The 17,689-nt window shown below is 38.6% G+C and overlaps 1 protein-coding gene across 2 annotated transcripts; it reads left to right on the forward strand.

The window, feature by feature from the left end:
• The first annotated feature begins 3,417 nt into the window (after positions 1-3,417).
• Positions 3,418-15,809, forward strand: SPINK6 (serine peptidase inhibitor Kazal type 6). Of its 2 annotated transcripts, XM_019809498.2 has the most exons (5): positions 3,418-3,542; positions 6,296-6,318; positions 11,608-11,682; positions 14,380-14,495; positions 15,632-15,809. In XM_019809498.2, the coding sequence occupies exons 1-5, from the start codon at positions 3,485-3,487 to the stop codon at positions 15,675-15,677; spliced, it is 318 nt and encodes a 105-aa protein (XP_019665057.1). In that variant the 5' UTR covers positions 3,418-3,484; the 3' UTR covers positions 15,678-15,809. The 2 variants fall into 2 exon arrangements, with proteins under 2 accessions (XP_019665057.1, XP_019665058.1); XM_019809499.2 differs by lacking the exon at positions 11,608-11,682.
• Positions 15,810-17,689: the final 1,880 nt, after the last annotated feature.

Consider the following 17,689-nt stretch of genomic DNA (forward strand, 5'->3'; position numbering starts at 1 on the left):
AGCGACATTGTGACTTAAGTTAGGAAAATACAAGTGTGATGCAAATAAATGAGAAACCGTGAAGAACTTATTTTGAAAGTGGTGCTGAATCTGTGATGGGAGGAGAAGGAAATATGGTAATAAGAGCATTTAGGAAAGAAGGTGAGGATGACCAGGAGTGTACATAGATTCTTTAAAAGCAAGTCATACCCAATATGCCTCACTGTATTTCATAAGGGTGAAAGCTTGCTACCATGCCAAAAACATGAGCATTGATTTCAATAGAGTGATCTTGGACATAAGTTGGTGAAATATCTTCAACCTGTTTTGTTCAACACTTTGTCAATGATATTGATGATGATTGAGAAGACATTTACTAGATTTGTAGTTGACACAGGGTTGAAAGGGATCATTAATATGATGACAGACTGAAGCCTAAACAATTTTAAGCCCGAATGCAAAATTTTGACAAAATGCTAAAGGTGTTTCTGAGCCAAGAAAGGGAAAGAAACAAGTATAAGATGCAGGAAAGGAACCCAGAAAACCTTATTAAGAATATTAAGATGGTACACATTATTAAGAATATTAAGATTCAGAATGTTAATTAACATCCCTCAAGTCATACAGTTCATGGCAGAAGTGGAACGCACATTCCCAGTCTATCTGGAATCAAACTCTATCTCTTTGCTGTCCATCACAGAACCATTAAGTATAAAAGTACTATGTACTTCTCTTAGGGGAACTTTAGCTTGTGTTTTGATTGAGGTAAATATCCTTGACAATCACAGTTAAGTATAAAATCTATTTTTTATTTTCTCCTGATAAAACATTAATGAAGTTTGGACCTAATATACTGAGTAGAGTGGATTCAATTTTATATAAGCTAAGATTTCTGTGTCAAAGAATGAAATTTGATTCTTATTGTTCTTTTCTTCGTGTCACAATAATAGCTGAATACATTTGTCTTACTAAAGATAATTTCAATCTCAGTTATATATCAAACATTTTCCGAGCACATATTAATTACTAAGAATATTTGAAAGCCACAAAATTTCTTCCCATGAAGCGTTCAAGAAAAATTTAAGTACAGCTGTTAAGGTTGTTCGCTAGTTGTCTTTGAAACTTTTAGTGCCTAACATCGGACCCATAAGCTTCTGCAAAGGACTTCAAGATTATGTATATGCGAGCACGTATTTGTCTATGTGTGTGTTACACCACACTCCCTAGAATGAAAGTAATGAGTACTCTGAGGCACCTGGGTGGCTCAGTTAGTTAAGCGTCTGCTTTCAGCTCAGGTCATGATCCCAGGGTCCTGGGACTGAGCCCCACATCAGGCTCCCTGCTCTGCAGGGAGACTGCTTTTCCCTCTCCCTCTGCCTGCTGCTCCCCCTGCTTGTTCTTTCTCTCTCTCTGTCAAAGAAATAAATAAAAATCGAAAGAAGAAAGAAAGAAAGAAAGAAAGAAAGAAAGAAAGAAAGAAAGAAAGAAAAGAAAAGAAAAGAGAAAATAATGAATACTCGCCAAGCACGTGCTTCTCTTTCCTTCTTACTCCTTTCCTCTCTTCCCTACCTGTACTCCTCAACCCCCCATTTCCTCTACCCTTCAAGTTCACATCTTTCAAAATTCTCAGAGAAGCAATTAAAAGAAAATAATTCTTATTTTTATTACAGTGATGCTTCATTTTTTATTAAACAGCAATGTTTTATTTGATTACCATGTTCAACGCAATCTATTTGCCATTTCCAAAGACAGAAAACGCATTCTAAATTCTGAGAAAAATCAAATTAATATTCCTAAAAATACGTAAATTTCCAAAAAGAAAAGAAATATCCTGAAATAGAAGGAACAATATCTGAACTATATATATTTTTTCTCAAAGTGATTACTGTAAAAGGAAGCCCATTGTTGAGAAGTATAGTTTGAGTTATTTAGACATACAACACATTAATCACTTGTGTTTATTTTTCTATTCTTTTAATTTTTTTATTTGACCATAGTCGACATACAGTGTTACTTAGTTTCACGTTTACAAAAGGGTGACTCAGCTACTCTATACCTTATGTTATACTCACCACCAGTGTCTGTCACCATACAATCCTGTTATAATGTCATTGACCGGCATTGCCTCTGCTGTGCCCTTTGTCCCTGTGACTTACTCTTCCATAGCCGGAAGGCTGTATCTCTCACTCCCCTTCACGCATTTCGTTCAACTCCCCACCCCGCTTCCCACTGGCAGCCATCAGTTTGCTCTCTGTATTTATAGGACTGATTCTGCTTTTTGTTTGTTTGTTTATTCATTTGTTTTGTTTTTTAGATTCCACATAGAAGTGTTTAAACTGGGCACATTTTGCATGTTCTTCCAACACTTTAAAGTGCTAGATTTTTCTTCTTGATATTTTAAGTAGCTGTTTATGATTTGAGACAGATTTTCTCAGTATCCCTATAACCATTGTTTATTTTTGTTGTTGTTCCCACAAAGAAAGCTATGGCATCCCATGCTTTGATCTCTCTTGCAAATGAATTGGCCGTTATAGTTAATGAGATTCATCTATGTTTATGAACAGTATATTTTCAAGGAGCTAAAACAGGAAGTTTTATTATGACTACTTTTTACTTTACAGAGAAAAGGGAAATAGTTAATATTCCTTATTTTAAGTATTCCTCAATTCAGTAACTTTTAAAAATAATTGCTTAAGTTTTTACTTAAATTCCAGTTAGTTAATGTACAGTGTAATATTAGATTCAGGTGTGCAATATAGTGACTCAATACTTCCTCCATACATCACCATCGATTAATGAATAGATAAAAATAATTTTTACCAACAAAAAGATACATTGACTCCCTTCTTCATTTTGACTTTAGAATTGAAAATTGCTGACATTTGACTACAGTAATGATTTTTAAAGTTAGCAGGCTGATTCTTTCCCCAGAAAATGCTTTTGCTAATGCAGTTCTGGTGACAATGTAGTGTACCTATTTCTTTGGGGTACACCTTGGATGACGTGAACTTTGAAAATCCAGGTTACACCCTAGATTCCATTCCCCTGTGGTTACTCATCTGGACCACAGACATGCAGGACCTGTCTGAAGGAGACCTAGGCATCAAGCGGGCTCCACCAGTGAATCATCCCTTTAATGTAGCAAAACCTTAGAGGGAAGAGTAGGGAGGATATATTGGTTGTTAGGAAAACGTAGACTACAGGTAGAAAATGACATCCTCAATTAATAAGATCTAAGGTGCGACTCACATAATTGTTCTAATTTTTAAGAATGATGGAGAGCATGAAGCATTTCTTTAAGTTGGTAAGAGGTCCCAATAAATGCCTAAATTGAATAGATTTGCATATGGTTTTAGAATATGATTTAGAAAGAAGGTGGAGATCCCAGCTCCCTTGATCATGTCTTTATATATGTCTCAGGGTGCGTCTTAGTACCCTGGGAAGTGTCTTGACACAAACCTGAGCTGGACCAAGGAGCCTTGATCTGAGTGAGCTAACTGGCACCATGAACATATTGAGTGTCTTTCTGCTCCTCTCTCTGGCTCTTTTCAGCATTTTCTCAGGTGAGTTCTTTTTTTTCTTAAAATTATAATCCAGTATTCATACTGAACTGGAAGTAAGGGTATTTATCTACCATAGTTCAAAATCCTAACAATTTTGATATTAAAGGCCAATTCCAAGCTCATTGTAATGGTGATAATGATTGTGATGATGAGAATGGTGATAGTAATGATAAAAATAATTTTTTGTTGATATACCATATTTAGGCATGTACTGGGGGCTTTTATGCATTATCTCCAGTACACACAGCCAAGTATTCATATTTATACTCTACGTATAAAAAAACTGTGGCACAAAGAACTTAAGAACGTTGCCAAAGGACTTGCAACTAGGAAGTAGAATATAGAATTTGAATCCAGGACGTCTGGACATTACAGATGTTTGTTCCACAGAACTAGTCTGGTGGATGAGTAATTGTAACTAGCAGTTTGGCTTCCAAGACAAAAGAGAGATTTCCTGTCCTCATTATTGTTATAATTGGGATTCAAATAACTGAAATTGAAACAAGGAGGAAAAAGGCAACTCAGAGAATGCTTCAGGAAAGTTATGGAATCTTAAAATAGCAAAACATATATGCTGGTGGTGAATTAATTCTTCAAGCAGAGGAAAATCTTTGGCCACTTTAATGAGCAAGACTCATGTATTCTATCAATTCAGGTTGTTTGAAGGATAATTACAGTTCAATCTGATATTTTCCATCACAGGATCATATGAGTGAACAGGTTCACTGTACCTGTTTATTTCCTTCTTTATTATTCTACTCTCTGCTCTTGCAGTGCACAAAGCACATGCTGAGACTCCAGGCCCAGCACCTAAGCCCACCTCTTCCACTAATGACCTGTGTCACCTGGAGAAATAGAACAGCATTTCGAGATCTTCTCTCATTTGTAGAATGCTGGAAATGAAATTGCATCCTGGGAACTTCCATGTCTGATTTATCACTTGTGACAAAGGTCGTCGAATTCTGCGGCTATCAGAGATTTTAAATGGCTGAACGTGTAAAAACAAGAATTTTTCATCGAAACTGAGCAGATGCAGAAGTCACTGTTTGCTGGGAACTGGACATATTTACATAAACAAATACAATTGGAAATATCTTTTTAAAATTGGAGAAAGGTTTCCAGTGGTATTACGGAGTTAAGTTTGACTGCTAAAGCCAAATAACTTGAATGAGTGGTTCAGTCAGCTGCTGAGGTGCCACCAAAAATACATCTATAACTAACGTTAAAATAAAATAACATTTAAGGGGCGCCTGGGTGGCCCAGTCAGTTAGCGTCCAACTCTTGATTTTGGCTCTGGTTATGATCTCACAGTCATGAGATCAAGCCCTGCATGCTAAGATTCTCTCTTACCCTCTCCCTCTGCCCCTCCCACCCTCACCTCAACTCCACTCATGCATTTGTGTGCCCTCTCTCTCTCTCTCAAATTAATTAATTAATTAAATTTTACTTGCAAATATAGTCTCAAAAATTAACTGATATCCTCTTATTGCTTCTCTTTACAAAAGCTAATGGATATTCTAATAGGATCTGGTTGACCAATACCAAATACTAATTCAAAACAGGATCCTTCACAGACATATCGGTATTTGGGAAGGCACAGTGCCTAAGAGCCTTAATGTTGAGACCAAGAAAAACGAATTTAAGTTCTGGCATTTCCATTTTGTAACAGTGTGATAAGCATTTTGCCTGTCATTTTCCCAATCTGTAAAATAGGGCTAGCCTTATATGGGGGTTTAAATGAGAAATTGCATGAAAAATACTTAACATAGTGGATGGGATATAGTAAGAAGTCAACAAATGTCTATAATATTGCCATTATTAAAGCTTAATGATAAGAATACTAGATTGTACTCAGACAATGTAAATATTAATTCTGCTTCTGCCTTGACATTTCTTACCTATGAGACTTTGGGCAAAATCTCTCCTCTTCTGTTCCAAGATTTATAAGGTGGAAAAATGACTAGAAGTTGTAACAATGTATTTTCATAAAAATCACTCAAACTGGTTATAGAAATAGAGTCTTCCAGGCCCTATTTGATCTTTTTCTTTTTTAAAAAATGATTTATTTATTTATTTATTGAGAGAGAGAAAGTGCACAAGAGAGCATGAGGTGGGGCAGGTGTGTGGGAGAGGTGGGCAGAGGGAGAGATTCTCAAGGAAACTCCCCACTGAGTGTGGAGCCCTAGGCGGGACTCAACCTCATGACCCTGAGATCATGACCTGAGCCGAAACTAAGAGTCTGGTGCTTAACCAACAGAGCCACCCAGGTGCCCCAGGTCCTATTTGATGTTACAGAATGGAATTTTCAAGTGATTGTCCTAAGAATCTGTATTTTTTGGTTGTTGTTGAAATTGTGCTTTTCATTTTTGTTTTGTTTTTTTTTTTTTAGTGGAGAAATCCTCTTTTTTTTATTGAGCTACAGTTGATACAGAGTGTTACATTAGTTTCAGGTGTATGGCATAATGATTCACCAAGTGTATCTAGATCCTTAAACTATTTCCTCTACCTTCTCCCCAAACCTCCAAAAAATATTACCCACCATGGTCCACGTCCTTATATCACTTTTGAAGTTTCTGCTGTGCCCTGAGAAGTGAACAGGTGTAAACAATAGAACTACCATGCCATGACTTGTTCAGGTGACCAAGAACTGAGAAAAAATATTATTCCCAGCTTGGGAGTGTCCAAATTTTGCCAATCCTGCTTTTTGCACACTCAAAGACTACATTATTTGGATTTTGTGCTTTCTTTTTCAGGTGTCTTCAGTCAAGGAGGACAGGTCAGTGTATATTTTTTATCTCTTCTTCAGACCTGGGTGGTGCTCGGCTGGTGTTCCCCGGCCTAACAGAGGTTTGCCTGTGGGTAAAAGAGCAGAAACAATGAACCAGTGGCCCAGATGCAGAAATCAGAAGTAATTCATTTTTTTAACTACAATGTCTCTTTGAGTATGCCGTGTTTGGTTCTAAAGAGCCTAAAGGCCCATTCTCAGATTTTGTTAAAGTGAAATGAGTATAAATAAAAATAGGATGAATCTGTGATAGTGTTAATGCCTGGACACTGATTTCACTGTGTGATCTTGGGCAAGTTACTCAGCTTTTCTCAGCCGTAATTTCCACAACTGTAGAAAAGGAATGATGCTATTCACCTCGTAGAATTAGATACAAGTTACATAAACCATGTGGGAGCATTTGGTAAGCTATAGAAGGATGACTTAGCCATCAATCATGAGCAGCGCCTAAAGGAGGTATTAGGCCAGAGGCACTTACTTCCTGCTTAGAGAGCAAGCTGGTCGGTCCACTGTCTTGCACTGAGTATATACAAACAGATCCACTGAAACTTAAACACAACTGGGGTTAAAAATTGGAATAGGCACAAGTTATCTTCTTTATTTGGCTGATTCTTTTTTCCAAATTAACCCACCACCTTCTCTCCAGTTTTCTTGTTCTACCAAAAACAATAAAAAACAAGTGGTGTTTGTTCTGCCAGTCCCGCCCCTGTGTCTATACTGAACATTGTCACTTGGCTTCGGCCTTGCTTCTTGGTTAGCCTCGGTGTGTCCAAGAACTCTGGGCATCGAAACTTCCCAGACACTACTGCCAACTGATTGGAGTTGACAAAGGAGCTGAAAAATATTTTCCAACCCTAGTATACCTACCACTTACATGAAGCTTTTTTTTTTTCAAATTTTAATATCTCAGAAATTGAGATGTATCTTACAATGGATGATGCCTTGGAATTCACTGCCAGTGTGTTGTGTGTGTGCTTGCACACGCACATGCATGCGCACTTGTGTCCTAGTGCATGCACACGTGTGTTTGTATTGCTCTATGTAATTATGCCTCTTAAAATTGATTTATTCTTATGCTTAAATGTATATGGTAGCATAGTCTTTGTTAAATATCAAAACAAACAGAGACTATGGACTATGAGAAACAAACTGAGGGCCTCAGAGGGGAGGGGGGTGGGGGAATGGAATAGACTGGCGATGGGTAGTAAGGAGGGCACGTATTGCATGGTGCACTGAGTGTTACACGCAACTAATGAATCATCGAACTTTACATAGGAAACCAGGGATGTACTGTATGGTGACTAACATAATATAATAAAAAATCATTAAAAAAAATAGAGAAAGGACATAAGATCCAGACGAACATTCCATATCCCATTAAGTAGCAAAATATGATAAGGCCATCACACAGAGATTTAAAATAAATGGAATTTAACCCCAGTTTTCTCATGAACACACAAGTTGCTTTTCTTCTTTCAGCTTGGAATTCCAGATTGGATTTTTAGTGTTTCCTAGGGTTTACTGAAAATCTGCTATTTACTGGTTCTGTTCCTATAGATGAACCCAAGTCTTAGATTCTGCTTGCTTGAGGACCCTGGGGGTGCTTCCTCGATCTGCAGATCCCCAGGCACCATGCCAGGCTTACTGAGTAATAATCACAGAGCTGGGAGTTGTGAATCTACATTCTAGGTAATTATCTGATGCTGGGAAGCACTGACTTTGGAGCACTCAAACACCCTGGAGACAGTATAGATGAGTCCTTGTTCGAATCTTTGCTGGCTGTGTGATCCGAGGGTATCTCTTCCCTTCTCTTTGCCTTTGTTTCCACATCTTTAAAATGAAAATACGGATTCAAGGATCTCCAGGGCCCCTTTCTGGCCTTAGGTATCTGGATTCGTAAGAAACAAGCCTGCATGGCCAAGACTGCTATCTCTTTTGCTCTCAAATATCAAGTGTCTGGAAGGATAATGGCAGTCCCAACGACAGGCAGAAGTTGAAACTATCCTTGGGAGCATGCCTGCTCAAGTCTGATCCAGCCAGTACAAAAGAGAGAGAGTTTTCTCTAATACCAAAGTCAGTATTCTCATGCCAAGAAGCCTTTCCATGATGGAGCACCTGAGGGGAAATTAGAATGAGCAGTTCAAATTATTGATTTGTAAAAGTTTCACATTCTTTCAAAAAGAGTGTTCAAAGTAAACAAAAAGCATGTTCCTGGACTTTGGGAATTCATAGTCCTGTAAAATTTTCCCTGTAAATATAAGTGACTAATATACTGCCAACTCTTTAATTTGCCAAGTAGGAACATTAAATAACATAAAAATTAAAATATAATAATAATTAAAAATAAAACTACTACTTACCATCACCAGCCTTTATTAAAGAAAGTATAGTATAATACCAAAATCCTTGAAAGACATAATCTCAAAACAAGGATAGTTTTTTGAACAGAATACATTTTGCTTTTAGAACCACTCACTACTTTGTCTTTCTTTTTCTTGTTTCCCTACGAGGCTGGGTATTTGGGAACCATATCCTTAAGGAGCTATTTAACTTAATATTCCAGATTGGAATTAACATAACAAACTGCTCAAAAATGAATAGTTGTCAACCATTTTCTTTTACAATAATTTTGAGATATCTAAGTTTATTTTTGGTTAGTATTTTAAGATAAAGGCATGGTAAATTTTAGTAGTTATTAAAACAATGCTCCATGGCTAAAATATGTTTGGGGCTGTTCGTTTTTCCTAATTAGCTTGCATTAACTTATAATTAAGATACTGACAGGATACCCAAATACAACTTGGCTGTGTTAATTAGCATCTACACTTTAACTACAGATAGGGAAACTCAGGCTTCCGAAAGAGGACTTACCTCACTCAAGTTTACCCACAGCAGTAAAGCTGTGCAGTCACTGTCTCAGGACGCCCGACTCCATTGAGTGACCATTTGTGACCCCACGCTACTTCTTTTTGGGGTGGGGAGGGCAAAGGGAGAGAGAATCTTAAGCAGGCTCCACACTCAGCAAGCTGCCCAATGTGGGGCTCAATCCCAGAACCCTGAGATCATGACCTGAGCTGAAATCGAGTCTGATTGAGTCTGATGCTCAACCGACTGAGCCACCCAGGTCCCCCTCCACACTACTTTTTTTTTTTTTTAAGATTTTATTTATTTATTTGACAGAGATAGAGACAGCCAGCGAGAGAGGGAACACAAGCAGGGGGAGTGGGAGAGGAAGAAGCAGGCTCCCAGCAGAGGAGCCTGATGTGGGGCTCGATCCCATAACGCCGGGATCACGCCCTGAGCTGAAGGCAGACGCTTAACCGCTGTGCCACCCAGGCGCCCCATGAAAAAAAAAAACCCTCCACACTACTTCTGATCAGCAACAGAAAGCCATTTTGCAGGGCACGTGAATGCATACTGAGCAGCTTAATTTTTTGAGCAAATAAATACATGTTAGTGTTTACTATCCTCACTTTTTAATCAAAGAAGTACTATAATGAAAACAGTAGTTTAGGGGTGCCTTAACTAGTGTTTTTCAGTTAAGGGGAAAATAGGTGCAGTCCTACACTCTAGGGTGTATGGATATGATTGTGTGTGTGCTTGCAAATTTTCATTGGCTTTCTTTGTAGAACTAAAATGCTAGACTAAAATGTCAAGACCCTGACTGTTTAGTTGATTAAGTAACCATACAAGCTCATTTTCCAGACACGTTAAATAATTTGGTAGTCCCCGTTAGCAAAAAACACTGTTTGGGGTACTAAAAGTGTCACTTTATTCCAGAATATTTTGGAAGGCACAGTTCCTTGAAGAACCACAAGAGGTCGGGCTGATACTAAACACTGGCACCCAAGTGCCTAGCCCTGGTCTCCAGAAGGTGAACTCTGGAAATAAATGCAGGTGCTTGTTAAATCCAACACCAATTTGAAAAACATCAAAAAATTCACTAAAATAGGATAAGAAATAACGGGCTCCAAAAATTGTAGATTGTGATAGAATTTACATTGTTAATATTCAAAGTAGCAATTTTGCACATACTTGGAGTTTACAAAGTGTTTTCAAAGGATTTATCATTACAATAACCCCAGAAGATAGGCATTGCCAGCCCCATTAAAGATGAAGAAAATTAATCTCAGAGCAGTCAAATTTTTGCACAAGGTAATGTAGCTTATCAGTGAAAGAAGCAAAATTCAAACCCAGGTCCGTCTAATTCCATCTACAGGACAGTCCCCAACATGACAGAGCAGTAGGGGATTCTAAACGATTAGGGGAGGGGAGAATTTCAGCTCTCCTGGGTTTCCTAAATCCCTCACAGGGGAAGCTTTCAAGGAGGAAAAAAACAATCCTACCATCCCCTTAGTCTAGACCTGCTTTGACTCCCGCTGAGAAGCCAGTTGTTTGGATTCCATGTATAGAAGTCTAAAATAAAAACATAAAAGGGGAGAGGAAATTTAGGCACAAGAAAGGCGTGACATTCGGAAATCCTAGCTTCTCCTCCAGTTGCGAGAGCCATGGCCTCTTTCTAGTCCCAGCCCCCATTCCCCTGCCTTGCTCTTGGCTTCACAGAAGGGATTTCTGGCTGTCCCTGCAAAGGCATCCTTCGCCTTTCCCATCCTCCCAGGCTCTCAGAGAGTGGTGCTTTTCTATCCTCAGTCACCATGCTGAAGTTTTTCACATACTGAGTGAAGAGGGGCCTCTAGACTTAAAGGAGGAAGCATTTGGGGGAAAGTTGTTATTTCTCCCACCCAACTGAAGAACTAAGGACTTAGCTTTTTTTAAGCCACTTTATTGAGAGGGGTCACTCACTGCTCCAAATTAAACCATCAAAGGTGGAAGGGCCCTCAGAGACCATCCAGTCCAATGGTACAGTTATGGCAGGCCTGCCCATAGAAGCTGACTTTCCACACTCCTTGCCCAGGGCTGTTTCATACATCTACCTTTGATCCTCATAACAATGCTAGGAATGAAGTATGGAAACTGTTTTTCCAAGTCTCTGTTAAACAAACTGAGGCTTTGAGTCTTTTCCAAAATGACACAACTAGTTAATGGTGTGTGGCAGAAAAAAATTCCATGACAGGATTCTTCAGCTCCCTTCAGGGATCACTGGAGGCCAGGACAATTGGAAAGTGTGAAGTGCGTCCATATACTATTTGATTATTTTCTTCCTAGTCATTCCAAGGGGGCAGTGGGAGGGGAAAAGTGGGCTTGGGGAGGGAGGTGACATCTAGACACTCTCAACAGTGAGCCCTCCCCAACTGCCTCTTTCACATCTGCTTTCTAAAGGACAAAAGAGGCTGGATGGCAAGATCAGAGGGCCAGCTGCCAAGGAAAGGTGTCTTAAGGAGGCGTCTCTCTCATGTAAGAGACTTTGTTTTTTCTTTTTCTCACTGACCTGACTGCAGAGACACATGTACCTCTGCCTGAGATGTCCTCAGCTTCCACGCTGCCCATGCCTGGCCCACTGTGGCACTGACCACACGTTGTGCTATGGTTACCTGCATCTTTTTTTTTTTAAGATTTTCTTTATTTGTCGGAGAAAAAGAGAGAGAGAGCACAAGCAGAGGGAGCGACAGGCAGAGCGAGAGGCAGGCTCCCGGGTGAGCAAGGAGCCCGAGGTGGGACTCAATCCCAGGACATTGGGAAGGCAGATGCTTAACCGACTGAGCCACGCACGCATCCCAGCTATCTGCATCTTCCCTGCTTCCCTCATGCAGATGAGCTGAGGAGCTGATTGAGACAGTGTTTATAACTGATTCCTCTCTGCATCACTAGCACCCAGTGCTCTGTCCTCCATTGGCTGTTTGTGGAATAAATTAAAATATCAGTGATGGTTCTGGGGTTTACAGTCCTTTCTTGACTCAAGCATAAAGCTGCAAATGTGTACTCAATGACTTAAGTATTAAATACATTAGCTTTTGAGAAAATTATTCTGTGATTTATAAGGCCCCAAATATTTTCCAGCTTTTTCTCTGTTTCTGACATAAAGGAAAGATTACTGTCTGGGAGGTAGTATGAGAGGATGGAGTTATCTTTAAAAGCTGTGGAGAAAAGTAGAACTTTAGGTAGGACTATGAGAAGCCTATCTTCTATGCAGCCACTCCCTGAGATATCTGATAAGTACTGTATGGCCCAACCTCAACAGTACAAGTGCCAAATTTCAACAAAAATTTTTATTTAATAGTCTCAGTGCCTTAAACCTGATATATGTGATGATATTCTCAGTGCCTTAAACCTGATATATGTGATGATATTTTTAAACTCAGCTGCATGACTATTTTGTTGAGCGTTTCTCCACGCAAACCGTTGGAGGGCTTTGTCAATATATAATGGTTTACTAATATCTTGAACAAATGATTCATCTCAGCTATGCCCATACATTTCTCTAATAAGGTATTTTAATGAAGTCTGCATGTCGTGACTGTAGGTATGGTCAAGGGTCATAGGGAGAGTTGATCTTTATTTCTCTCAATGAGGATGTGTTGGAAATCAGTCATAGTAGATTGTTGGAAATTCTAGACCCACAATGAGAAGGAATGTGTTTAAGCACTGGTTTCAGTGACGTTTGGTTGTGTGGCCTCTGTAAGCCCCATCATGTTCCTGAGGATCACTATTCACATTTGTAAACTAGTTAATATAACGTTGTCCACTGTATGTCTCAGGGTTATTGTGAGACTCAGCTCAGCTAATCCATATAAGAGTAGCTTAAATATTATGAATCAATTAATAAGCATAAGACAGTATTGTTTCAATGGAACTAGGATGGAGTAAGTATGGTCCCTGTGTTCATGTTGAAATGTTACTTCAGCCCACACAGCTGACATTTGGAGGGGTTCAGTTTTACCTATTACATATTGCCTATACTGTGGAGTAAATGACTCAAATGCCATTTGCACACCAAATATTTGCTCAGTTGACACTGAGTTGAAAAGAATCTTAAAACTCCAGACTACTCCTGAGAGACCACTAAAACTAAGGAGAAATATTAGTGGCATAGGTACCACCGTTCCTTCTATAGAACCCGTGATGATAATTACTAATTAGTCATAGCATGTGTTCTCACCAAGGCTGGATGCAACCTCAGAATCCTTCTAAATAGAGCAGCTTAAGCGGCCATTACTATGTTTTTATAGTATGCACAAAAGTTTGAATTCTACAAATAGACTCTGAGACAGAGTAAGTTAATAATAAAGACATTAGACCATTGTTTTCAAGAGACAGTAAATGGATGTAGCAGCCAACAGGGAAAACTAACAAGCCATCAGATAACATATGGGAATTCCTTGCAAAAATCATCCATATCTTTATAGCAATGCAGAAGGAGTGCTGTTAGAGTTAAATTAATACAAAGAAAGAAAGAGAGAGAGAGAAAGAAAGAGAGGAAAGAAGGAAGGGAGGGAGTGAGGGAGAAAGGAAGAGGAAGGAAGGGAAAGAAAGAAAGAAAGAAAGAAAGAAAAGAAAGAAAGAAGAAAGAAAGAAAGAAAGAAAGAAAGAAAGAAAGAAAGAAAGAAAGAAGAAGGAAGAAGGAAGAAGGAAGGAAGGAAGGAAAGAAAGAAAGAAAGAAAGAAAGAAAGAGAAAGAAAGAAAGAAAAAGAAAGGAAGGAAGGAAGGAAGGAAGGAAGGAAGGAAGGAAGAGAAGGAAAGGAAGGAAGAAAGGAAAAAGCAAGCAGCATTTAGAGTCGAAAAACTACTCTGAATAATTAAGTGTTGGAACAAGAAGTCATACCTGTAGCATTTGCCTCACTCCTTGTATAAAGGGTAAGCATCTGCCTTACATCATTAACTTACTCATGAATACAGTAACTACAGAAATGGGTTTCCTGTGTCTCAAAGAAAAAGTCTCCTTTACATTTAACAAGTTATAGTTAAGCAGACAAGGAAAGCTATTTTCTTATTTGGGGAAGCTTTACATCAGGAGTGCGTGTGTGTGTGTGTGTGTGTGTGTGTGTGTGTGTGTGTGTGTGTGTGTTTAAGCTTGCTGTCCAAAGCTTCTTCTCTGAGGGATCGTCCCCTAGGCAAAACGCACTAATGTCACTGTCACCGTGCTTACGTTGGTAGATTGACTGCAGTGAGTTCCGGGATCCCAAGGTCTACTGCACACGGGAATCTAACCCCCACTGTGGCTCTGATGGCCAGACATATGGCAACAAATGTGCCTTCTGTAAGGCGATGGTGTAAGTATCATACTCATCAAAATCAGAAACTTGAAAAGCTTGGAGAAAATTTATCATCAATAAAAATACTATTTTATCCAAATCATGTTCATTTTCTTTTATACCAAATTATATGCTACTAAGGTACCAATTTCCATTCATTCCTCTTTTATTTTGATGAAAAAGAGCCTTTCAACAAAGAATAGAGGAAACAATTATCCTTTATAATGCAGACTAGTCAAACTTTACATAGTATAGGAGGAAGATTCCATTAAGGACCAATATGTATTGAATTTACAAGTTTATAAAACACAGAAGAGATGCTATGGATTTTAGCCAATAAACTAACATCTTCCCAAGGGATCAGTTTATAATTAATAAAAATTCATTCAATCTATCAATCGTTTAGTCTAATTGATTGCTCTAAAACCAAGGAAATTATAACCCTTGTTTAAGCCAGATAAAAGTCTCTCCCTCCTCACCAGTGTCTTCATTCTCTGGTATTAGAGATTCTTCTCTGAATGTCTTAATTTCTCTCAACTTCGCTGTAAAATGCCTAAGTACAGGGATTATATAACTCCTTATTAATAATAACAGGGCCAGGCACATAGAATGAAATTAATAAATTAGTAAGTGCCTACTTGCTTATGTAACATACCGTATTAATTAACACCAAACTTTCCCAGAAGAAAGGCAGTAGGGTAAACAGAGATTTGATTTAATGAACACATATTACTGAGAAGGACTGAATATATGATATTCAGTGCCAATATATATAAGGTGCCAAATGTCTCAATATTTGGTTCAACCTCTTACATCTTCTATCAGGACTATGACACTAGAGTCCCTTTGCCATTATCTCTCCTGTCACTTTTACATTTTCTGCGTGTATGCATATTTATTCTCAAAGAATGAACAATTGAAACCAAAAGGTCAAGGGTGGGTAAAATTCTGAAATTTGTTCAAGATTCATGTTTTCTGTAATTTGTCCAGATGTCATTATGAGTACATTTAATTAACCTCTGCCAAATCATAAATGTGGATACATATAGAATCAAATGATTGCAGGGACTCTGCATAGTCAAACCTTTTTCCAACCTTTGTAATGAATACTAATGACCCTGCACTGAGCATACATCTGTCTTTCTCTTTTATAGGAAAAGTGGTGGGAAGATCAATCTAAAGCATCAAGGAAAATGCTGAGTTTTGTGCCGTGTTTGTGCTGACTTCCAGCCACTTCTTTTCTCACTTCTGTTTTTCTCCAATGGATCCCTTAAATTTCTAAAAATATGCCTTCTACTCTGTCTGGCTCTTGGGCAGTTCAGTATATATCTATTTCCCTGGATTTGCTTGTCAATAAAGTAAACTCTGTAGAAGCATTGCTTGTGATTTTACTTTGAGATCAAGAAGACATACAGATACAATATGCAATAATTGACCTGGCATAAACTTGGATAAAAAGACCTGTGTTTTGGATCTAAATCAACCAAGCAGTCACTGTGGGATTCTGGGAAAATCCCTTCCCCTCTCCTTTTCTTAGAGTTGCCATGTGGATGATGAAGGATTTTTAACAATGTTTACAATCATTTTACAATACCTATTATTTAAGTCGTAGATCACATAATATCGTTTCTTTCTAATTTCAGGAAAAGTACTTCATGTAAAAATAAAACATTCATCCTCCCTAGGCCACGGTTTTCTCATCTCTTTGGAATGGTAGATGTATGCACATAGATACCACTCTTTCTGTGTACTATTGAATAGGACCTGACCAAACCGGGGATGCATTTGATCTTCAATCAAGAGCCAGGGAGATTAGGTTGTGCTAGGGAAGATACACACCTTCTCCTCTTTCAAGTGTGGGGTTTGTGCTCTTCCAGGCTTAAAGGCTTAAAGACTGCTCCCCTTGCTGTAGACAAATGCCCACATCATATAGAGTTAGGGTGAGGCAATTTTAAGAGGGTTGACCTTTGAGTCATATGGACCAGAATGTGAGTCACGGGCTCTCACATCAGCTCTGTGTGTTTGAACAAGTCATTTGACGTCTTTGATTTGCAATGTACTCATCTGTAAAATGGGGATACTCTTATCTACCTTCTCAATTTATCCTGAAGATTAAGAAAATGATACATGCAAGCAATTAAACAATCTCTGATGTGTAGGGAGAGCTCGAAAATCAGTCGCTTTCACCATTATGCTCCCTCATCGGTTTCAGCAGGACACTGTCTTCACTGCCCAGGATCTTTTTGTTCTTTTTCTCAATATTTACATAGTTGGTTTGTTTTTTTTTAACGTCTCCCTTCTGTTCCTTTAACAATTTTGAAAATTCTCATCATGTGGGTTTTTTTCTCTGTCCTGTTTTTATCTGTATACTAAGTGCCCTGCTCATTAGCGAGATTAAGCTCTTTTCTCCTCTTCAGTATCTACTCCCTGGTGTAATTTAGTTACTTCTAATGTAGACTTCTGTGTAGTTTGGAAACTGGGTCATTGTGCGTCTTTGAATATATTGCCTCTCAACGTGGCCCGCTCCTATTGGAACTATCCCCTCCAGCCGGGACAGGTTCCTGTCGGCTATTTCCACAAAATGTCTGTTTCCACCACTGTGCCCTACTCTGCCTGGAATGTCTCTCATGCTGCCTTGTGCCTGTCCGGCTGCCCCTCCTTCCTCATACAAATCTCGTGCCTACCTTACCACTTAAGACTACCATTTTTTTCAAGTCTTATTTCAGGTGCCATAACTAGGTAAATAATTCAGTTACTATCTCTTTTGAATAGTTCTGAGCTATTCTTTGGGGGTGGAAGGGAAGCACATAAAAAATAAACCACAGAAGGCCAGAAATCTTGTATTTCTTAGAAAGAAGAGGCAAGTCACATATAAAATAATCAATGGTCAGGATACAGGAGTTTGGATACAGAAATGTATACATTTGTCAAACCGCAGTGAATACACACTTAAGATTTGTGTGTATCATGGTTTGCAAATTTGACATCCAAGGAAAAGAATGTAAACATATAGTGTAGTCTTTTTCATACAAGTAGTATAGTCTTAACTGAGATATGCATAGTGAAGTTTTTCAGACAGAATGATACTGATGTCTGCAATTTACTTTGAATTGCATCAAAGACGGATTAATGGACAGATATGCAGCAGAACTAGCATAGTGAAATAGTAATGGTACAATCTTGCTGGTGGGTTTAAAGGGGTTCGCTCTAAA

The sequence above is a fragment of the Ailuropoda melanoleuca genome, chromosome 3 (genome assembly GCF_002007445.2).
Source record: "Ailuropoda melanoleuca isolate Jingjing chromosome 3, ASM200744v2, whole genome shotgun sequence".
Lineage (NCBI taxonomy): Eukaryota > Metazoa > Chordata > Mammalia > Carnivora > Ursidae > Ailuropoda > Ailuropoda melanoleuca.